A 25116-nucleotide genomic window follows, 5' to 3' on the forward strand; every position below is an offset into this window, starting at 1 on the left:
AAAGACTTGGATTTTGTCCATTCTTGTTATTGGGTTAGATGAATGATTATCAGAGTTGTTGTAGCACTCTAAAACTGTCATGCCTGATGAGGATACAAGTGTACTGATTTAGGGTCCAAACATATGAATACCAGACACAGCCAAGAGAATTGAGGGAGATGAGTCCAACTGGTTCACTGCAAACTACTTAACTAATAATCTCAAAAAATAAAAAATAAACCCTCACATTACCCAGTTCCAAACAAACAAAATGGCTTATGCATGTCAGAAGACAAGATCAATAATAATGTGCTAAATGTAACCTAATATGTGAAATTTTTAGCCTCTAGCAGTGTAACTTTTGTAAAAGCAGCCTAATCACACAAACAATGGCGTTTATTCACAAGAAATATCTGTACAAGATGCAAACCATCTCAAGTCAGTAGTTTTTGGCAAAGTCCAGTCCAGTCCAAGCCATACCAGAGTTCTATATATTACTAGAGTATTTCGACTGGAGTCCACCAGAACAAATCCATAGCCAATATGATAACACTTGCAGCATGTGCTCCACTGCTATGATTATAACTGCTTAGCCTAACATACATACTACAGCAGTCACGGAATCCACTTACAGTCCCCCCCCCCCCCCCCCCCCCAAAACAGTGACCGTTAGGGAAGAAGATGCAGGCAGATGTGATCCAGAGAAGCCGCCACTGGGGATGACAGATGGTCAATGTCAGTGGGTGTTGTTGCAAAAGCTAAGGTTGGATGAGAGATGCTTGAGTCACCACAGACCAGAGGGTCTGCTGGTGGTAGACAAGATGGCTGTCGACCAGGGTTGTGGAGACAACATTGGCTTTGATAGTGCTGTAGAAGTCCTTGGGCAGAGGCTGCAGTATACAAACTGGGTTCATGGCAGGTGGAGATAATCCCATGGATCCAGGTTGGGTGTTGACCAAACTGATGAGCCTACACCGCGCTGCCCAAGTGGAAGGGAGAGGCCTTGGCAGCAACATGGATAACTGGTGGATGCAGCGTATCCATGAAGGCAGCCATGAAGTCGCTCCACTGGGCTGGGGTCTCCCATTGAGGTGGCCCTTTAAGTTGCTAGAAAACTGCAGTGGGCATTAGATGCAGTGTTAAATATTTCTTTGTAGGGCTGAGTTTTGAAGGTGCAAGTAAATAATTCCACAGAGCTGTTGAAGGGTGGGTGAAAAGATGCAGTGCAATGTGTTGAAACCCATTACATGAACAACACTGTCCGAAGTCATAGGAGATAAATGCCATCCCATTATCAGAAACCAAGGTGTGTGAGCTGCTTTCAGGGGCAAAGACTTTTTCTAAGGCTATGATGGTAGTGGCAGCAGTGACATGAGACACATTAGGGAAGTGACAAAAGGAATCAGTCATGGCCAAGCTAATGGAGCCCAAAAGCAGGCCAACAAAACCTAGAGGACACACACCCACAGTTCCACAGTGTTGAGCCAGGAAGAGGACTGGTGCATCTTGAGCGCCAGGCCTGACAAGCAGAACATTTTCAGACCAGTTCAATGGTGTCAGAGTCAGTATTTGGCAGAAACAAGTTGTTGCTTCAATGGGCAGTGTGTATGAGCTTTAGAACTTTCAGCTGAAGAGGGGGAGGCATTTGGACGGAACAGTAGTCCTTCTCTGAGACGCTAAACAGAGCTTATTGATGTAGATGTAGCTGTTGGTGCCATGGCCAAAAGGGACAAAATTTGGGCCTGAGTGTGTCCAGCCATCCATATTGTACAAAGCGAACAAGATGGCTTAATATCGGGTTCTCACAGGGGGTGGCTGCATGCATTGTCGCGTGATGTTAACAGAAAGGTGGAATTTGAATTCAAATTTGAATTTAGCATGAACTACACCAAATCATGTTGATTGAAAGTTGGATCAGGTGTCATGGGGAACTGGAAGAACATGTCCATGTAACATTGCTCTCGATAGTATGCAGAAAAATGGAAGTTAGTCAAGTAAAGTGCCCAGTGCTGGAGGCAATGGGCAGTACCATCTGGTTCAGTGTTTCGTGGGGCTAAAGATGGTGAGCAATGAGTGACAATCAGTGTCAAGTTGAAATTCCTGTCTTAAAGGAAAAATTTAAGTTGTTGAACTGCAGATAAGATCTTAGAATTGTATGCGGTAGGGCAGAAACAGAGTAGAGGTGTTTGTCTTTAAAACACTTCTTTCAGTGCCAAAATTCTAACCTGACTGGAATAATATGTTTATTTATCGAAAAGTGTTCTTGCAAGAAAGAAATCATCCTAGGCAACTCAAGTTCTGGCAGATTCAATATTGGCTCTAGTGTTTGTATTAGTAGAATTCATCGAAAGTTTGACAAACCAAAAAATGCAATTGCAACTGTCAGTAATAAGTGCCCACTCTTCACTTTATTCATTAGTTGTTGGAAAGGCTCTAAACACGGGTGGCTTGGGAGATGTTCCTGTTACTTGCACTGCCTGTAATGTAGCTGTCATTAGCTCCTGATAACCCTGGATAGTTTGTTAAGATGCCACCAGGAACAGTTCAAGCCATGTAAAGTTCATATTCCCAAGCAAAGTCCAGTCCTAGCCCCACCAGAGTTCTGTATATTAAAATTAGAGCCCATCAGAACAACACCATAGCCAATATGATACCACTTGTGGCTCACAGTCCACTCCGAGCATCATAACTGCTTAGGTTGATTTATATGCTAGAGTCTGGTGTGATTCCTTCAGAGGGCTTGCCTGAGGATCAGCACTATCTGAGTAGTGACACTACAGTAGTCATTTTTTCTGTGCTAACACTGGTTTGCGCCACTGAAATAACAAGCTGAGGTGGCACCAGCATGTAGATAAGTTAATCAGAAAGTTAATTTCTATGTGCTTTGCACTTACAAATATTTATTTCTGTGTTGATGTGCCAGTGGGACTGCTAGTGTACTTGATATGCTTCCACTCATACTGTCCTGTGGCATCCAATGCAGCCAACATCAAGAAAGTATTTATTCTACATTAGCATGCAGCAACAACGTTATGTAAAGTTGGCAACTGTACGCCTTGCAGAAGCCTATTCAGTGACTTTGGTACTCTTAAACTCCTGTGCCAGTAGATGCGCTACCTATGTTATTCATAGTTAATAATAAGAATGCATTTATCATGAACTCTGAAATTCACAATACTAGATGTAAAAAAATGTGTAGACTATATGTTCCTGTGTAGGATTCCGGATCGAGTTTAAGATTCTGGTGCAAAAGTCTTTAACAGATAGTTGATAGACATCCAGTAGGAAACTGGAAATCCCAAGATATTCAAAAACAAAGTAAAAGAGTATCTTCTTAGATACAGCTATAATTTATCAGATTATTTGGATTTGAGAATGGAAATCCCAGTTAACGATAATGTTCATCTTAAATATGTTTAAACTTTTCCAATATTTAGACAGTGTTCTCCAACAGCAGTAAAGTTACATTTATGCTTAGTAAGAAGTAATTCAAGAAGAAGAGCAATTACTTTTTTCAAATAGGTTTCACAAAAATTTAGAAGATATTTTTATAATTATCAGTGTGAGGAGATAAGCACTAGTTGCAATTTGTTTCAGTATACTTTTCAGAATTAACTAGCAGTCACTGCTTCTACCAATTAATGTGTAATTTCACCAGTTCCAGAATGCTGAAGCCTCAATTTCACATTGGTTTTATGGAACACAATTTGTGAATTGTGACAGAATTCTGCTTGGAGAGACATGTGGATAAGAAGTTACGTACATTGTCCCTTATCTCAGGGTATGTTGGAATGCAGTTGATGCTCTGGCAAAGAATGCGGCTGCATCTTTTTAAGACTTTGGTGATACTTGTTATTCAGACAAGTACTGGTTGGTGATTTCAGTGTTAATTAGTTTTTTGATGTAATGTGAGTACATGGCACAAAAAAATTTAATTCTGTGCTGTCCGGACAGGATGCTATCTATTGTTCAGACAAGATTATAAGTGTATTTAGTTACATCTATTTCCCTTTGCAGGTGCTGCACTCACAAGTGCTAATGGGATTTCATTAGCAACAGTTGAATATCCACTAATGAATAAAGGTCTTCACTAGATTTTTGCATGCATAACAATCATTGGTTATAAGAATCCATGTTGTTTCTGGATGTTTTCTGATGTCATGCACTCATCTTCCATTAGGTCTGCATTTCAGTCTTGCAGTCCAGTAAAGAACCTCCTTAGTCTGTGTATATTGGATTTGCCTGACTACATGCCAGTCCCATCTGCAGATCATGTACATGGAAGTCACAATTATGTCCTTCACCACAGTATGTTTCCTGATCCATTTGTTTGTTTTCCTGTTTCTCCTAGTAAGTCTCAGTATGCATGTCCATTGGTTTTCTGCTGATGAAGAGCAGTACTCGATTTCATTTTTAGTTCCATTTGATGCTTGCCAGGTCCATTTTCTATTTGTTTTGTGCTGGAAGGATGCAGTAAGGACAAATATGTTGTTTTCAGCAAATTGTACTACAATATGACCTTCATCATTTCAGTTATATTGTAAGTTTCCCACTGTCGAATCATTGTTCAGTTATTGCCTTACTTTCACGTTAAAATCCCCCTTACCACCTTGCTGTGGGTTTTGGTGCCATCATCCAGTTTCTGTAACATTCTGTAGAGGTCTTCTACACCCTTATCGGAATGTGAGCCTCTGGACGGATGGACTTGAATTATTTCCATGGAATATCTGTTATTATTTTTGAAATGAGCACTCTACACTGATCAGCCAGAACATCATAACCACCTACCTAACAGCTGGTGTGTCCACCTGTGGTATGGATAACAGCAGTGGTGTGTCATGGCATGGAAGCAATGAGGCTTTGGTAGGTAGCTGGAGGGAGTTGGCACCATGTCTGCACACACAAGTCACCTAATTTTCGCGAAGTCCGAGGAGGGGGCCAAGGAGCTCTTAACACCACATTCAGTCACATCCCAGATGTGGTAGATTGGGTTTAGATATGGCAAGTTGGGGGGCCAGCACATCAGTGGGAACTCGTCACTGTGTTCCTTGAACCACTCTATCACACTCCTGGCCTTGTGACATTGCACATTACCTCGTTGAAAAATGACACTGCTGTTGGGAAACATGATCGTCATGAAAGGATGTACGTGATCTGCAAGCAGTCTACAATACTCCTTGGCCATCGTGGTGCCTCGCACGAGCTCCACTGGACCCATCGATGCCCACATAAATGTTCCCCAGAGTGTAACGGAGCTGCCACCAGCTTGTTTCTGTCACACAGTACAGGTGTCAAGGAGGTACTCCTCTGGAAGATGATGGGTTTGCATCCTCCCATCAGCACATAAAGAAGGTATTGGGATTCATCAGATCATGCAATGCTCTGCCATCGTGCCAAAGTCCAGTTCCAATTGTCATATGCCCAATTCAGTCATAGTTGGCGATGTTGTGGTGTTAACATTGGCACAAGCAAGGGTAATCGGCTGTGGAGGCCCATTGTTAGGAGTGTTCGGTGCACACTGTGTGTTCAGACACACTTGTACTGTGACCAGCATTTAAGCCTGATATTAGTTCCACCACAGTTCGCCACCTGTCCTGTTTTACCAGTCTGCCCAATCTATAATGTCTGGCCTCTGTAATGAGGTGTGTCCGCCTAACACCGTGATATCTAGACATGGTTTCACCTTGGTTTTGCCATGTGTTGAAGACACTATCTACAGCATTCCTCAATTATTCGACAAGTCGTGCAGTTTCCAGAATGCTTGTGACGAGCCTCTGAGCCGTCACAAGCTCTCCTTAGACAACTCAAATAGTTCGTGCGCCTTTCTGATTTTACACAGGTAGCACGCTCACTGATACTACACGCGCTGTACATGTGTCTGGCTAGCAATCATTCCTCACCAGGTGATGCTGCTGTTGCCTGGATGGGCTTATATCAATAGTAGGTTGGTGGTGATATTATTCTGGCTGGTCAGTGTATTCTGTCTGAAGATCCCTAATATTATTTTTATTACTCTTTTGTTTGTAATAATGCCTACATTTTAGTTTCCTCTCTGCTTTGTTTCTTTAAGTAAACGTATGTCCTGATTTTAATCCTGTTTGGTCTTCATTGTTTTCACCATACTTTTGATAACCTTATGATATCTCATTTGGCTTTATGTAACTCTTTTCCCACTTCATGAAACAATCTTCATAATGTCCTGCAATGTATTATCACACACAGTAGATGCTGTTAGGTTTTTAAGGTTCATTTTTATTGTCTATTAAGACACAGAACCACAGGAACTATCACATACCTGTAGTACCTCCAGAAACATTACCCATGGTGCACAAGTCTGCCAGGTCTTGAAGACATCTGTACAGTGTGAAACCTTAGCAGAGCTATGCTCACAGCAGTCTTGGTCTAGGCTTGAGTGCTTCTATATCTTAGAGCACAAAACCAGCATTATCATGGTGAGAATATCTGGATTGGACAGTGAGATCTACCCTGGTTGATTTCCTTGATTCCTATCCACTTCATAGCAGAATCACATTTTGTAGTCAGTGTTGTATGTGAAGGACCTTTTTCCCGTGGAATGAGGTACAGTTGACAAAATGGAGACATTCTTGATTGTTGACATTTTGATATAAAAAAATATTTTTGAGTAAATGTTAGAGTTGAAGAACAGCATTTAGGAAGGTTGCTCATTGGGTCGAGGATGATTATGAAAAGAGGATTTTGAAGTAAGTATCAGTACTGTGTTGAAAAGCACAAAGTCTGCCATTGTTATCTGTCCAGAGTGTGATGCCATCAATGAATCTGGATCACACAAAGTGCTTAAGATGTTGGATGAATTGGAAGATGTACTCTAGAAGGCACATAAACAGTTTATCAGTGGAAAGTGTCTTGCCATGATTTTGTTTTTATATGTTTGACCATCAAAGGAGAAAATATATGAGTCTGTATCAGGGGTGTAACTAGACTGGGCAATGCCCCAGGGCCCTGAAGGGCAAGGATCCCTATGTGTCATTAGGAAATAAAGAAAAAATTAAGGAAAACCTAAATGGAAGCAAAAGTGGAAAATGGAAAATACAACATGCATCGATTATATTCAGAAATGCCCTAACAAGTATCAGAACTAGTCTTTTGAATGCAAGCTAAATGGATTTTGGCCTGTTCAGACTGTACCAATAGCTCACAGACAGCAGACACACAAATGATGGGCGATTGATTCCTCCAGTTTACTAGGGTCTAGATCTGAGCAAATTCTGTGGCTACACCAGTGTTGCAGCATCCATCATGAGTGATGCACATAGTTCTTATGTTGTGTATGCCACTATTTAAATATGGTTCTTAAAGAAACTTTAGAGGCTAATCAAGGAACAACACATTTCTTTAAACAATTGAGAGCATCTACAGTTTTTTTGGTCACAGAGTGCTATAGCCATCAGGTCAGTAGGTGCAAGGTAAAGCTAGAGCTACAGAACTCAGCACACTGGCCTTGGAGGTATGCACTATCAATCCACTTAAAAGAAAGATTCGTTGATATTTGTAAGGTTCTGCCAAACATAATTCTTGTGAGTAACAAATATAATGAATGAAGTGCAGCAATGCACCTTAAAATGATAATTAAATTCTAGAGCTTTGTTACTCTCATAGTAATTCAATGCAGTGTCTTCTGCTTCATGGTCTTCTTCAGTGTCTCCACCAAGTTGGCAAGTTATTTCGAATTTGAAATTGTTAGTAGTAGTGGTTGGTCGGATGCCGTTCCTGATGTCAGTTAGTTGGTGGAAAGTATGGCAACAGAAAAAAAAGGCAATGTGGTATCTAAGCCATTGCAGTCAGAGAATATGGATGTTGGAGCAGCCTGTGATGTATGGATGTTGCAGGTGTTATGACCTTTAAAAACATCACTCAGAGATAGCTAGCATAAAAAGATTATTTGACAGAGTGCTTGTTTAAGCTCTGAACATTTTGAACGATGGTGAACTGAGTGTGAATTCTCTTAATAAATGGACTGAAGCAGTAAAGAAGCACTTCAGCAAGTTTATGAGGATGAAAGACTGACAGTAATAAACTAGTTTTCAAGTGACAAATTTTTACTCAATGACTAACATAATGTATTCACAGTTAAATGCATAGTTCCAAGGAATGAGGCTGTTAACAAATGCATACAGAGCAATACAACCTTTGTTCACATGTACCACCCCTGACAAAGATTTTAAAAATAAATTGCTAAGTTGGTGATGTTAATTAGTAAAACATAGCTCACTAGTATTGAGTTCCCTGATGTACGCAAAGCTGTGTGTAGTATCTAATAGTATCTGTCACTGTAGCAAAATCTGAACATATTTCCCAAAACGAAATTTTCACTCTGCAAGAGGGTGTGCACTAATGTGAAACATCCTCACAAGTTAAGACTGTGTGTGGGACTGAGACTTGAAGGTAGAAAATGAGGTACTGGCTGTCAGGATAGGTCATGAGTCATGTTTGGGTAGCTCAGTAGGTAATGCATGTACCCAAAAAAGGCAAAGGTCCCCAGCTTGAGTGTCAATCCAGCACAGTTTTAATCTGCCTGGAAGTTTCATTTTTGTCCCAGGCTAAAAGCAATAAGAAAGTACTTGTTATACAGTGAGCCAGAAATGGTTATCTAGTTTGACAGTACCATCAATAAGAAAATGAAAAGGTATAGAATATTGATATTTCATTGTCAGTTTATGTTTTGACTTAGATATTCATACTAACATAGTTATTTCAAATTAACTTTTTATTTCTGTTAGGTTTCATTATACTGTATTAGATCTTATTTTACTTTTTGTTATATTTTTCTGAGTTTTAATTAATTTTCAGTCTTTTTAGTTGAAATGTAAGAAGGTTGCCTCACTAGTTGCATGCAGATTTTCACAAAAAAGTTTTTTTTTTAATTTTCTGTTGAACTTTTTGTTGGGTAATGTTAGTATTTATTATGTGTAACGTATATGGATGAATACTTGTTTCAAGTATGGACATATAAGAAAAAAAGTTATGATCATTTTCATTTTTCTAAAGTAAATAAAACTGACTATTGAAAAAGTTTTTCTTGCTTATTTTACTTTTTGATTCAATTGGGAGGAGAAGTATTTGGGGAAAGTGAGACAGCTGGCTGTGAGGTATGAGTTGTTGATGAAGTCTTGATGTGTTGGGAAAGAGGGAGATGGCAGGCATGCAGGAGGGAGAGGGACTCTGCTTTTGGTATTTCTGCCCATGACTGTAGTGACACTCCTTGTCTGAATTTTAGGAAGGAGGTGGTGTGTTTGCTTCCAGGGGCACACTGGGAAAGCTAATGTTCCACGGCAACAAAGCTAGTGGAATTTTAGCACACTGGGACATACCAAGCAAGGGGCCTCATGGCAAGAGGAAAGGAAATGGAGAAAGTGGTTAGCTTTTGACTATAGGAAGCAAAACTGATTGGTGATGCCTGTAAGCCAGGACATATGAGCCTTCTATGGGAAAATTGTAACTAGCCACAGTGAGCTGACCAGCAGGGAGCCAGTGAAGTTGCATTTGTGGAGCTTTCAGGACAAACTCAAGGTTGATGAAAAAGATATCTATTAGTGTTTGATTTTGGCTGAGTGTCAACTGTAGGGATGAAGGGTGGCAGATAGAGATGAGATGGGAGGGGTGACCCCAAGAAATATATATATTAAAAGGAATTAGGTAAAGGAAAGCAGGTTTTTGGAAATTCTAGCATGGTTAAGCCTAGGTTCAGCATGAAGGTGAGTGTTCTTGGACTGAGACTTTTGCTGAGGTTAGGTTCTGAGAATATTGGTTGAATAGAGTGATAGGATTTAGAGAGAGCATTTGGCGGTAATACGTTACGGAACATGAAGGTATGCTCTGGAGATGTGAAGTAAGGAGTAGGTTATATAAGGCAGGGTTTGGGACATGCAAGTTGCCTCTATTTATGATCTCCTTTCAGTCTGCTCTGTACTCTATCAGAAGTCTTCCAATGAACTAAGTCATTCCCTTGTTCTTCCTATGACTGATTTTTTGTGGTTCTCCATTTCTTATCTTTTTTTTTCAGTGTTATATTGAGTTATTTAATTGCTGTGACTGGCCACTACTGTAATACACAAAAGCCATTGTATGCAAAAGTTACCTGATTTTATTCCTCTTGCTCATGCAGATAATTTTGTATTCATCCATATTTCGGGCAAGTTATCACTCATTATTCATACTGCAAAATTATAAGAAGGCAGAATGGCCAACCAGAAAACAAAATTGCAGTACCACTGACAGACACATTTAAAAGTTGGTGAAAAGCTATTCCTAGCTCTTGCAACTGTTAGTTCCACCCTCTGGGAGAGAGGTTGGATGAGATGGGAAAGGATAACAGGTTACTGATAACCCACTATGAAAGTGAGCCTCATGTTGTGAGGGCGAGGGGAGACAAAACTTCGGGGAAAGTGCTACAGAGAGAAGAAGATGGCAACCACTGCGTGAGACTATTAAGAATTAGGCCCCCTTCTCCCACAGCATTCACCCAGTTCTGTGACAAAGGCATTATGTAACTGTCCATGGAATGTTTCCTTTATTCACTGAGTGTTTGCCTGTACTCTGACTTTGCAAGACACTGCAAACTGGTTTTCATATCTCGGCAATCACACACATAATGTTAATGATAAGGAATGTGTATGTTTCCATCTGCCCTGTCCACTGACCAAGTGCTGGGGATAAAATTTTTTCCAACCATTGGGATCTGGAGTGGCTAAAAATTGGTTGAGCAACACTTTATTTAATTTAGGGCTCTTAAAAATTGAGGGTATGAGAACTGATAGAAGTTTATTTAAAGTGAAACAAGTTGAAATTTTGTGAAATGATTAGATAATATTAATATTCTGATGTTCATGATTTACTTATACTTTTTCCTTTTTGTGTTTGAGCAGTCAGTGTTAGTGGCGGGGCTTCTTTTAGCCGCAGATTTAGATTGTTCATGAATATTATATTACTGGAGAACTTGTTACATTAATTGATAAATATTTTGTCTGTATTAGAAAATACATTTTGAGTTTCAGCGTTCTAAAGCAACACAAAAGAAAGAAAGACTGCTCAAAATGCCATGACATATTAGTGTGTGACCATATTTTGTCATTGAACTGCATACTTACACTGAGATAATTTTTACCAAAATCAATTGTCTTGTTGGTAATGGAGTAACAGTTCTGCATGAGTTCCAACACAAAAGAAACAAGAATGATGGTGCAAATTTTTGTACTTGCTTGAGATAGTAGTGGTTACCTTCAAAGCAGGACTCATTAGCATCCACACTCATCTGCATTCATTCCTTCTACAGCTCAAAATATTTACACATGTAATTTTCTACATGGCTCTGCCAGAACTTCACTGAGAACACATATGCTGTAAACTGCATGCCCACTGCCACAGAGTTGATTGATTTTGGCGAAAATTGTCAGTGTAAAGACACAGTTCAAAGTCAAAAAGAGCCACAGCCAAACGCACATCACAGCAAGTAGTTGCCTAATAATATGAACATTTTGTCATTTTGGATATATAAGACCGTTGTTCAGAGGTGGATACTACGTTCCCCATAGGAAGTCACATTTTCCTTGTACACAAGCATTTCTTTCTATCTTTATTTGTTATGTGTGTGTATGTGAAGTTAATGAATATTGTATTCTGTATATGTGACTTTTATGTCTATACATAAAAGAAATATTAAAATATTATGAAAAGGATATAGTTGCTACTCACTATATAGCAGAGATGCTGAGTTGCAGATAGGCACAACAAAAAGACTGTCGCAAAATAAGCTTTCAACTGACAAGCGCCTTGTCAAAAATAGATCCTTAAGTGTGGCTTCAGCTGCCAGAGACTACAGTCATGTGTGTGAGTTGGATTTTCATGAGTGTCTGTTATCTGTTTTTGACAAAGCTTTATTGGCTGAAAGCTTATTTTGTGACAATATTTTTGTTGTGCCTATTTGCAACTCAGGCATCTCCGCTATATGGTGAGTAGCAACTACCCTTTTCATAATAGTGTTACGTTACATTACGACACACACACACTCACACACACAAACACACACACACACACACACACACACACACACACTTCATCTAAACAGATCTGATAGGCCTAATGGTACCAACCAACTGGCGTGTCTTCCTCAGCTGATAGATGTTACTGGATGTGGATATGGAGGGGCATGTGGTCACCACACCACACTCCTGGCTATTGTCAATTTTGTGACGGGAGCTGCTACTTCTCAATCAAGTAGCTCCTCAGTCGGCCTCACAAGGGCTGAGAGCACCCCACTTGCCAACAGTGCTCAGCAGATGTGGATGGTCATCAACCCAAGTGCTAACCAAGCCCAACAGCACTTAAATTTAATGATCTGATGGGAACCGGTGTTAACACGGGAAGCAAGGCTGTTTGCATGAACTTTGTTCTGTGTGGTATTGTATTTTAACTGCTTTTGTATTGTATTTTCTGAGACAGAGATTGGGGACCAGCCCCACATTTACCTTTAAAAAATTGAACAATACCTAAAAATCATAATCAGGCTGGCAAGTGGACAGAATCAGTACTCGTTAACTTGCTGCACATATTCAATTTATTTTTATTTATTTTATTTGAGATACATATTCCATAGATCCAGTATGGCGTGATTACGCATGGATGTGGAACGAGTCAAAACAGGTACAATATAGATATCATACAATACAATACATACTGGTATATTACACATAGTAGATGAATGATTCAAAACTGGTGCAATACAATAATATAATCGAGATAATAAACAATACAATACAAAAATGCAATAGTGATAAAAAACAATACAGATACAATGACAAAGGAAATAATCTGAATTACTACTCAAATTATTAATCTCTGCTGAAGAATTCATCTAAAGAGTAGAAACATTTTTCCTGTAGGAACTCCTTTAGCTTTTTTTTTAATAGGATGTTATTTTCTTTTAGACACTTTATATTACTCGGGAATGCATTAAAGATTTTTGTACTTGCGTACTTTACCCCTTTTTGTACTAGAGAGAGATTCTTTCGTTCACAGTGCATATCACCTTTCCGTCTTGTGTTATAATGATGGTATGCCTCATTTGTTTCATATTCAGAGGAATTCAGAAGTGTGAAAGCCATGAGTGAGAGGAGAGGTTAATATACCTAACTGTTTAAAAAGACTGCGACATGAGGTTCTTAACACTACATATAATTCGGACTACTTTTTTCTGGCTCCAAAAATTTTTTTTGAAAGTGGTGAGTTGCCCCAAGATTATTCCATAGCACATCACTGAATGAAAGTAGTCAAAATATGCAGACTTTGACATGTTGATGTCTTCAATTTTGGAGATTATTCAGATGGCAAATGCTGCTGAGCTAAGCTTTTTTAGTGTTTGCCGTATGTGGAATTCCCAGTTGAGCCGGTTATCTATGTGAATGCCTAGGAACTTTGTGCACTGATCGCTCTGTAACTGTTGGCTCTCGTGTGCAATGTTAATCTCTTCTGGGCTTATGTAACTGGATTGGAACTGCATGTAATTTGTTTTACTGAGGTTTATTGCTAGAGAATTTGCTGTGGACCAGTTCAGAGCAGTTGCAAGTGCTTGGTTGGCATTTAACTCTACGTCAGTGGAGGTTTTGCTGGCTGTCACTATACTTGTGTCATCTGCAAACATTGTGATATTACTAGCACTGTTTTTGAGGACAGGGGTAGGTCATTAATATATATAATAAATAGGAGGGGACCAAGGACTGACCCTTGTGGAACTCCATGATGTACTGTTCCTCAGTCAGACTACCTCTCCTACTTGTAGATTGTTAACACCTAATACTATTTTTTGTTGTCTATCTTCTAAAAAAATGGTTCAAATGGCTCTGAGCACTATGGGACTTAACTTCTGAGGTCATCAGCCCCCTAGAACTTAGAACTACTTAAACCTAACTAACCTAAGGACATCACACACATCCATGCCCGAGGCAGGATTCGAACCTGCGGCCGTAGGGGTCACGCGGTTCCAGACTGTAGTGCCTAGAACCTCTCAGCCATACCGGCCGACCTGTCTATCTTCTAGATATGATCTGAGCCAGTTACCCATTTGTCTACAGATTACATATTGGGCTGCTTTTCCTAAAAGTATTCTGTGATCGACGCAGTCGAAAGCCTTAGTCAGGTCACAGAATATGTCAACGGGTAATTTTTTCTTGTCAAGGCATTCTAAAATGTTATTTGTAAGTGCTAAATTGCTTCAGTTGTAGATATACGTGATCTGAAACCAAACTGTTGTTTACTAAGTAGTGCAAATTTTTTAAGGTGATTGACAATCCTGACGTATATTAATTTTTCAAAGACTTTAGAAAATTTTGTTACAAGGGAGGTAGGATGATAGTTGGAAAAATCTGTGGGATCACCTTTTTTGTAGAGGGGCTTCACAGTAACACACTTCATTCTGTCAGGGAAGATACCTTGATTTAGAGAGGAATTGAATATATGAGCTAGAACTTTAGACAGTTGATTACAGCTGGCTTTTAGCTGTTTGCTGGAAATATTGTCTATACCCGATGAATTTTTACTTTTTAGAGATACTATGGTTTTTCTTACTTCTTCCACGGTTATAGGGGCTATACCCATCATGTCTATAGAGTTAGGGAAAAGTTCTTTCAGAGTTTTTATTGCCTTTTCTGAAGAGCCTTTGCATGCTGTTTTCCCAGCAACAGTTAAAAAGTGCTCATTAAAGATCTTAGCTACAATATCTTGATTTTGAACTAGCTTACTTGCATTGTTAAGAGCAATATTTTGGATCTTGTTGGGGTAATTTGCACCAGTCTCATTTCGTATCACTTCCCGTATAGTTTTGATTTTATTAGTGGAGTTATTAATTTTTGAGCACAGATACATATTTTTTATTTCTGAATGATTTTGTTCAATATTTTACTGTATTTTTTATAGTTATTTAAAAGGTTAGGGTCATCTGATTTTTTTTGAGGCAATGTACAACTCTCTCTTGCTTTTGCAAGAAATCCTAATTCCTGTGGTAATCCAAGGCTTGTTGGTGGATTTTTTAGTATGGGTTTTATATAATCTTTTTGGGAATGTACTTTCAAAAAGGTTGTATTTGGAATTGGCATTTTCTACATTATATAGTGGACCCCAGTCTATGTTTTGGAGATGTGATTTAAAGATCTCAATAGTTTCATCAGTAGATTTCCTAGCAATTTTCCAGTTGGGACCACTATTAATCTCACAAATACTTGAATTGTTAATGGTGAGTCTTTGTCCATCATGGTTAGAGAGACCATTCAGGACTTGCCTGACAGCTATATCATCAATCTTGGTTATGTCAATAAATACATTATCAATTAATGATTTTGTTTGTGAAGTTATTCTGGTGGGAAACTTTACAACAGAAGCAAGATTATATGAGGACATCAAGTTCCCAAGATCTACTCTGTCTCTGGAGTTCCCTAGGAAATTTGCATTGAAGTCTCCAACAACTCTGACATCTCTACTGAGGTTAAATATGTATATTGAGAGTGCATCTAACTGTTTCAAAAAAATTCCAAAGTTACCTGAAGGTGCCCTGTACAAAGCTACTACTGCTATATAAGAATTATTTGAAGCCAGCTCTGTGGCACACGCTTCAAACTGTTGATCTATACAAAAACTCTGCACATAAATTATGCTACATGTGATGCTGTTTCTGACATAGATCACTACTCCACCTTTTTCTATAAATTTCCTACAGTAAGGTGTTGCTATGCAGTAATTATTTATAGCAAGTTTTTCGATATCTGACATAACATGGTGCTCACTAAAGCACAGAACATGGGCACAATCTATGCCTTGTGGCTCCTGGATATTAATTAAGAGTTCATTAATCTTGTTGCTCAGGCTACATATGTTTTGATGGTAAATAGTCAGATTTTGATTTCCAGAACCACTTACACATTTATCTCTAAAAAAGAAATATCAGTTGACAGAGTGTGTTTGGTATTTTTCACTATCCATTTACTTGAGTTGGTCTGTTTCCATGTTCTGGGAGACTGGGAAGAATCAGCTTTACCTGGTGTTTTCAGCGGCCATTTGTCCAATGTCATCTGTCTATACCCATTCCTGCAGTTTTCTTGTGTTGTGGAGCACTCATTCTTCGAATGTGTGTGTACATTGTTCCTAGCATTTACAACGATGTGGGTCTATCTCACCTTCCTGTCTCACAAGCTAGTGTGCTGCACATTAAGCTATATGAGCAGGTCCGTTGAAGTACAACTAGTTTTGCTTGAAGTAATTTCCATTTTTTTGTTGGCATTCTCATGCCATTGGTGCATATGTTTTGATCATCTTCCTCTGTGTACGCTCTTCCTAAACTCAGACAGAATATATAAAAAGTGTTGTTTTTTTCTCTTGACTCAGTTTTTCTATAAACCAGCATTCTTTTCAAGTCTGAAAATTAAAGTAATATACACTACAACACTAATGGACTCCCAGTGATAAAATTCTTACAATAATTATGCTTTCATACCTAAAAGCTTTGCTCAGACATCTTTGATTTTTTTCCTTGCTGGGGTTCATAGTCATACAAAAATTTCAAATACATCAGTGTCATCTTTACGTAAAATAAGAGAAAGACAATCACTTCCATGTGGTGGATAAACACATATACAGAGCACAATATTCATTAACTTTTGAGGTCTGGCTCTACTTGTAGAAGAAGTATGAGTGCACACATAACAAAATACTACACTCACTAGCTTCCTAGCTATGGCTTGTCTTCTAGCAGAAAGTACACACATTCAGTGTATGCTTTCTCTGTTTGAAGAAGAGCCATAGTTTGAAAACTAGTGAATGTTTTGTTATGTGTGTCTGTATGCCACCCATCAATCTGCTATATGTGAGTGATTGCCTTTCCCTTATTTTATATATTGTTCCATCCAGGAATGTTCATTATTGTTATTCATTGTCATCTTTGATTGTTAAAATCCTTAGTTGATGTTTTGTCTTTGTTGTGTACAGAATAATTTTTACAAAGATTATATGCTAAATTTTAAACCAGCGTTAATGTGTTTCAGCATCTTGAGCCCTCCTTCAGATTCAAATCACAATTTTAAGAATTTGGATATACCATCAGGGTGACGCCAGAAATAATGTCAGAGACTAATTATCAAGTAAGTATTTCTTGATTAAGAAAGAGTTAAATGAAAGTAATATAGCTATTTACATTAGTTGGTTATGAAAGAGAATGGAAAACCTGACAACCTAAGCTTTTAATCTCATTGCATATGGATTGCTGTTACAAGTACAACCATGATACTGTGTACACATGACCTTAAAGGGGAGAATGACTGGAGTTTAGGTTTGCCAGCATAGTATTTCAGTGTGTTAAAACTGGAGTGAATGGAAGATGGACAAGAGTGGAGAGGGTGTGATAAAGGAGAAATGATAGTAGCAAATGTGTGGAAAAGTATAACTGGAGAGGGTGGCATTTTTGAGTAGATACCATTAAGAAAGCTTTTCTCCTTAAATCTTTCTTGTACTTTCATCAACCGAGCTTGGCACTGACTCCTGACCTCATCTATTTCAGATTTAACTTTCTCCAAATAAGGGGACTGTGTTTTTAGGAATTTGAGAAGTCATGTTATTTAAGTTTTACTGATGATTTTTTGTTATTTTAAACATGTATTATGTATTCGTGTTTTATAACATGCTCCCCTTGAGGATCTCTTTACAATGGATCGATGGAATGTAAAGTATATCAAAACTGACCAGTGCCATTTGTATCTCATACAGTTGGGTTTTCATTTTTGATTTTCTTGTATGCTGTTGGAAAAGAGTTAAATTTGCTATATTCTGGAAATTTGCTATCGTTTACTCGCAGGGTGTAGACAAAAATGTGAAAACACATGAAAACACACACATTACGATGCTTAATATGGTGTAGAAAAATCGTTGGCATTCAAAACAGCATCCAGTCATCATGGAATGGATAAGTACAAGTCCTTTATGGTTTTCAAGGGAATCTTATACCATTCTCTCTGAAAAATATTGGTAAGTTCAGGTAACAGTGATGGACGTAGACAGTGATCATGCACCATCCTCTCCAAAGTAGATCACAAAGGCTCAATAATACCAAGGTCAGGCTACTGTGGTGGTGAGGGGAGATGCAACAGTTCATCCTTGTGTTCACAAAACCCCTCGTGGCTGGTGCAAGCTGTATGAACAGAGGGTCCTGTCATCTTGGAATACAGCATCAGCATTGAGGAACAAACATTGTACCATGGGTGGACCTGATCAGCCAAAAGGTGACATAATCTTTGTCAGTAATGAGATCTTGCAGAGTAACCATGGGGCCCATGGAGTAACACGATATGGCTGCCCAATCATCATGGAACCCCAGCATTTTTCACTTTTGGTTTGTAAACTTGGGCAGACGTTACTCCAAGGTCCAGGTTTTATGGCTTCAGCACCGTGTTTTTTTTGTTCAGGTGTTTGCGTCACTGATGAGGGGTTTTGGAATTCCAACTCACCATGCAATTCCCTGCGTGTGGAGCTCCTTTCTTATTGTTTTGACGCTGACGGTGTTTATGAGTGTGACATTCAGTTCTGCAGTGACTTTTGCAGCTGTTGTTCTCTTATTTTTCATCACAGTGCTCTTCAGTGACCATTCATCTCCATCACTCAACACAAACTTTCATCCATGTTGTGACTAACATTTTTCCACTTCTCCTGTATATGATATAAATTTTTAATACAGTGCCTCTCAAAACACCAAACACTTTACTACCTTGGTTACAGAACCACCTTTATGAGCACCAATAGCTTGTTCACATATGGCTTCTCTTAGCTCCAACATAATACACTCACATAACAGTAACAGAAATTCCTGGGTGGAGCAATAAATAAAATAAGGAAAAGGCAACCTCCCATCTATAGTGGAGTGATGCATGGAGCACATGAACAGTTAACAGGAAACAGAATTCATATTAGCTTTCGAGCTCTTACTTGTTTTGTAGCAAAAGCACACACCTTCAGCACAACCACAGAGACACCCAAATGAACATTCCCATCGCGTGGCGAGAGCTCAAGAGCTAGTGTAAGTACCGTTTCCTGTTACATGTTTCTATATACCATCTGTTATGGCTTCTGCATCACTTGTTAGCAGCAGACACAGTGGCTGCACCAAAGACTGAGATGGCGTGGAATTTTACAATTATTTATTAAACTTTCTTTACAATTTCTCCCTCGTCGTCGCTGCCTAGCCCTGCGGATCCCTCCGGCTGGCTGTTGCTGTGTAGATTCTCCGACAATGCACGCAACCCACGCCGCTGATCGCACGTGGGAGCCTTAGGCCACCAGCGCTCCGCTGAAGCCAGGATGCCCTGTGGTTGAGATGAAATCAGGTCAGCTGCCGATGCCTGTTGCACCTGCGGCTGGGAAGCCGTCAGTCGCGATGTCCGCGAGGTCCCGTCATGGACGGACCACCTGCTGTGGGGCCGGGTTGCCGTGAAGCCCGGGCGTCAGTCCCTGGCAGCGTCTGTGACCATGACCGTGCGGCGGCTGGTCCTGCTGGAAGTTCTCGCTGTAGTTAGTCAGCCATAGTGCTGACCAAACTTGGGCCGACCTCCAGAGCTGAAGTTGACATCTGGCGGCAAACGTATGACTCCTGCGAGCTGGAACAGACTTCTGGAATCGTCACCTACAAAGATTGAACATTCGGACACGGACCACGTCCATCCTCAGATCCGAACTGCTTCCTAATGGCTTCTGTCTGCTGCTGCCTGCGCTCCACTATTTATATCCGGCAGGAGGACGTTTTTTACCCTCGGTGGTAGCTTTTTGTTATTACTCCCGCAGTATGTTGCAGTGTAACTTAGCATGCTGGCCTCACTTCCCCTTACTCAGCACTCTCCAGGCTTCGCTCAGCGCTTGGTCTGTGTGCATGCTTAGGTCAGCCTGTTGGTTGATTGCTGCTGTCAGCAAGACTATCTGTGCTTGCCTACTTCGCAATGCCTTGATCACCAGCGTGCCTCTGTTTTGCCATTCTCCACTGTGTGAAGCAACGCTTACTACATGTGGCTGCAACACTGCCTCCTCTTAAAAATTAAATTCGTCCCCGAATTTACCCTATACGTTAACTCTAGTTCTATCCTATATTCTACTTATTCCCTATATACATCCAGGTTGCCCTGTCTCATGCCCTACTGGTAATCCATTTACAGGAATCTCATGGAGTGGTCTTGCATTAACATGCTGAATCCTCTGTTTTAATAAGACATGTACCACACCGATAAATACAATCAACACAGTAATAGTTCTGGTTGAAATACCAATGGTCACTATGCTACGTTTCTGCCTGAATCTACTAGTTTATCTATCGTTTGCAATAGTGTAGCAGGCGTTGTTAATATATGTCAGATTTTCTCCTGGAGCGATGCTGAATGAAGCATCTGGCCAGTAGAAGTAAGATGAGTACCTGTAACCTTGGTGACTCCCGTGACCGTTGCTGGTAAGCTGAAACAATCCCCTACTATTTCACAATTTTATCTTGTTGATTAGTAAACGACTGCCCCATAGTTCCATCTCTGTGGTTGCTGTCCAGTTCCCATTGTCATAACACCTGGCTGGTATCCTCTCCATAGCGAATACTGAATACAACCAATGCCTCCCAACTTGCCGAGAAAATGTGGCGTAGGCTTCACTATTATTCTCTGACACTCTAAAGCTTCTGCTTCTGCCCTAAATAACTGGATCTCACATGACCTCTTGCCCGTGAAAACAACCCGTGATGGACAAATGGAAACTGATTCTTTAGACATCTACTCAACTCTAAACTTGACATGGTAGCATGAGTATCCCCCTCCTTATAAATTAATAAAACCTCCTGTGTCCTGAACTGTACGCCCTTCCCCATGCGCTCCCATCTGACTGGATAAGGATGCACTGTGTAACAGTGACACTGTCTCCCCACACTAGTTACTGGAAATCTAATCACTATATACATCTTAACTATATCCATTGTTACCTTAATCCTAGACATATGATAAAAAAGTGACATACTCTCTTCAATTATCGGCACTACGTGCTCTACCCCCTCTGGAAACTCTCCCTCTGCCTGCTTCAGTCTCTGTCTGAATTTTTCTGCTCACATCAATGTCACACTCACCTGGCTGTGCAATGCATGATGTACTGCCTCTTGCAACTCATCCATCCTCACTCGTGCATCACCAATGCTGTTAACCAGTTCCCGCAGCAGTTTAGCCATTTCCAGCTTCCTTTCCACTATATCCAATTGTGTTTGTACCTGTTCCAGGTCCGTATTCAATAATTTCTGTGTTTGTTCTATATATGCTCATAACCCTGCAGCCATCCCACGCACCATGCATGTCACATTCAACAACTCTGTACCTAATCCCCATATCTCTGGTGTGTGTATATCCACTAACTTCCCTATGCTTTCCTCCCTGTTGCGAATAACTGTTAAAGAATTCTTCAAACCCTCAATATTGTCTCTATCTGCTGTTCCAAAAATTGTTTTCAGCAACTTCCCACTTGCATTCGACCAACCCCTCTTTACTCCCTTTCTCCTCCCTGGAATCATGCTCATGACTTGGCACAGTTGTTCCCTTATTTCCTTACATGACCTATCCAAAGCCTCGTACTCTTCTTGCACGTCCCATAATATTCCATTCTTAGATTTAACCGTTTCTCCACTCGATACCACCTCCTGTAGCTGTCGCATCTCGTTCCTTGCCTGCCGGATGTTGAGTGCCAGCCGAAGCATCCACTCGTGACTCGTGAGGACCACATCTGGTTGTTTCCCCTTTATTGTATCATTATATGATAGCGGAACAAACACTGGTAGCAGTTACTTCTGTAAAATATCTGGGAGTATGCGTGCGGAACGATTTGAAGTGGAATGATCATATAAAATTAATTGTTGGTAAAGCGGGTACCAGGTTGAGATTCATTGGGAGAGTGCTTAGAAAATGTAGTCCATCAACAAAAGAGGTGGCTTACAAAACACTCGTTCGACCTATACTTGAGTATTGCTCATCAGTGTGGGATCCGTACCAGATCGGTCTGACGGAGGAGATAGAGAAGATCCAAAGAAGAGCGGCGCGTTTCGTCACAGGGTTATTTGGTAACCGTGATAGCGTTACGGAGATGTTTAATAAACTCAAGTGGCAGACTCTGCAAGAGAGGCGCTCTGCATCGCGGTGTAGCTTGCTCGCCAGGTTTCGAGAGGGTGCGTTTCTGGATGAGGTATCGAATATATTGCTTCCCCCTACTTATACCTCCCGAGGAGATCACGAATGTAAAATTAGAGAGATTAGAGCGCGCACGGAGGCTTTCAGACAGTCATTCTTTCCGCGAACCATACGCGACTGGAACAGGAAAGGGAGGTAATGACAGTGGCACGTAAAGTGCCCTCCGCCACACACCGTTGGGTGGCTTGCGGAGTATAAATGTAGATGTAGATGTAGATGTAGAACATCCCACTTCGCAATGGCATATCCTGTACCTGGCCAGCTTGTGTCAGCTGCCAGAGGACTACACCCCATACTACACACTTGTATCCCATCCTGCATCACCTACAGAACGGAGAGAGAAGGAAAAAACTCCCATCACTACCCCTTAATACCAATAAAATAACCCTAGTCCATGCACAAAAATAATACACACATGATAATTACTGCTAATTACACATCCCTCGAATGCAACTTATACTTAATACCCAGTTTACTGTCTGCTTCTGGCACTTCTTTTCGCTTTCTGCCAGAAGGAGAAGTATATATACAGAGATTTACTACCCCCTGGAACGGCTTAACTCTACTAACGTGAACCACCGTTGTCTTGGTGGGCAAGTGTAATTTTACATTGACAGGTGATGTCATTTCCACTACCTGGTACAGTCCCTGGAACTTGTTTGTGAACTTCTTGGTTCTCCCTTTTGGAACATACGGATTAGCTAGTAGCACCCATTGGCCTACTCTGTACTATGGCAACTTCCTTGTTCTACCTCCCATCTGTTCTTGTCATTCCAACGCTTTCATGTTAGCTCCTCTAACTCTCTGCCCTACTTCCTTAATGGTTTTCGCAAATTGCCTTACATGCTCGCCCTCCACTCCCTGCCTTGGACGAAGCATGTCAAAAGGTGACGGCAAATTTCCGCCCATACACCACTTCGTACGGCGACAATCCTGTCGACGTATGTACCTTACTATTATATGCACTGGTTACGAATTGCAAGTGCACATCCCAGTTGGTGTGTTGACTATTTACATAGTGACTCAACATCTTAGCGATCATGCGATGCACACTCTCCCTTCATCCATTTGCTTGCAGATGGAATGGACTAGTCCATAGTTTCTTTACCTTCAGTAACTTACACAGTTGCTTCATCAGATAAGACGTGAAATTAGTACCTTCATCCAAGATTAAGGACTGAGGTATCCCATACCTGAGTAACCAATTATTAACTATAGTTTGTGCCACCGTACTTTCTGATCTGGTGATGCAACCATGACTAAATACCTAGAAAAGTGGTCAATCACTGTTAACACATACTTATTCCCTGCTGCACTCCTATTAAATGGGCCTAATACATCAACTCTGATTTGTTGGAAAGGTCTGTCTGCCTTTGGTAATCTTTGAAACTGAATCTTTTGATGGCTCAAGTCCGCACGCTGTGCGCATGGCACACAATTCCTGATGTACTCGTCCACGTCTTGATGTCGTGTCCTCCACCAAAACTTCTCTGCTATCTGCCTATCCATAGCTCTTCTCCTGCCATGTCCTGAAAGAAAATGGTCATGCGCCTGTTGCAAAACTTCAGATCTTAACGCTGCTGGCATGATGATGCACGGGCCGCATTTCGTCGACCTGCAAAGTAACCCGTCCTATACTAGGAGGTGCGGTTGCTTTCTGAACAATTGGCAATCACTATCCACAGCTTGTGCCCTTTTCCACTCATCTTCGGTCACCCCTGTTACTTGTAATACTGCCACTTTCCTGCTCAATGCGTCAGCATTGGCATGTTTCACACCTTGCTTGTGTATCACCTCATAATTGAACTCACTGAGTTTCAGCGCCCATCTCACTAGCCTACTCGTTGGGTCTTTCAGACCTAATAACCATTTCAGAGCTGAATGATCCGTCACAACCTTAAACCTTCTACCGTACAGATAACATTGAAAGTACAAAATCCCGTATATTACCGCTAACAATTCCTTCTCTGTCGTGGAGTAATTTTGTTCCGCCTTGTTAAGTTGACGAGACGCGAACGCAATCAGATGTTCTTTGCCATAAATTTCTTGCTCAAGTACAACCCCAAGAGCATGATTAGATGTGTCACATTGTAGTATAAACTCCTTAGAAAAGTCTGGAAACTTTAAAACTGGATCTGTTGTCAGTATCCGTTTCAACTCTGGAAATGCTTTCTCTCACTCTGACGTCCACTGGAAGGTAACACCTTTTCTTAGCAACTTAGTAAGTGGCCTCGCTATTTCTGTGAACCCCTTTACGAATTTTCGATAATAGCTCACAAGACCAATATACGATTGCAGTTGTTTAACCGTTTGCGCAATCGGAAAATCTCATACTGCAGAAGTGAGACGAGGATCTGTCCATACCCCGTCCTGACTGATAACATGCCCAAGATAGTTTACTTGTGCTTGAGCAAAATGGCATTTGTCCAAACTTAATGTTAGCCGTGCTGCCTCTAATCTTTTAAACACCTCCTCTACCCATTCCACATGCTGCTCTATATCTCTTGAAAAAACTATAATGTCATCCAGATACACCATTCATTTTTTCGGTTTCAACCTGCGAAGGACTCCATCCAACAACCTCTGAAATGTTGGTGGAGCGTTTTTTAGTCCAAACGGCTTTCTTTTATACTCGAAGTGACCACAATGCATCGTAAATGCTGTTTTTGGTCTGTCCTCTGGACATACTTAAATCTGGTGATAACCACTTTGCAAATCCATAGTGGAGAAAAATTTACACTGCCTAGGTTGTCTAACGTTTCTGTGATATTCGGAACTGGATATACGTCCGCCACTGTCTGTTCATTCAAATGTCCGTAATCGCAACAAAAACGAAATTTTTTCTACTCATCTGGTGTCTTCTTCGAAACTAGGACCA

The 25116-nt window shown here is 40.5% G+C and overlaps 1 protein-coding gene across 1 annotated transcript in view; it reads left to right on the forward strand.

Moving 5' to 3' along the window:
• Positions 1–25116, forward strand: part of LOC124595012 — a 120834-nt gene that overhangs the window by 15753 nt on the left and 79965 nt on the right. The window contains exon 2 of the mRNA XM_047133560.1: positions 17043–17138. Coding sequence (XP_046989516.1) covers positions 17118–17138 — 21 coding nt within the window. The 5' untranslated portion in view covers positions 17043–17117. The remainder of the gene's footprint in view (positions 1–17042; positions 17139–25116) is intronic.

Source organism: Schistocerca americana, chromosome 2 (genome assembly GCF_021461395.2).
Source record: "Schistocerca americana isolate TAMUIC-IGC-003095 chromosome 2, iqSchAmer2.1, whole genome shotgun sequence".
NCBI lineage: Eukaryota > Metazoa > Arthropoda > Insecta > Orthoptera > Acrididae > Schistocerca > Schistocerca americana.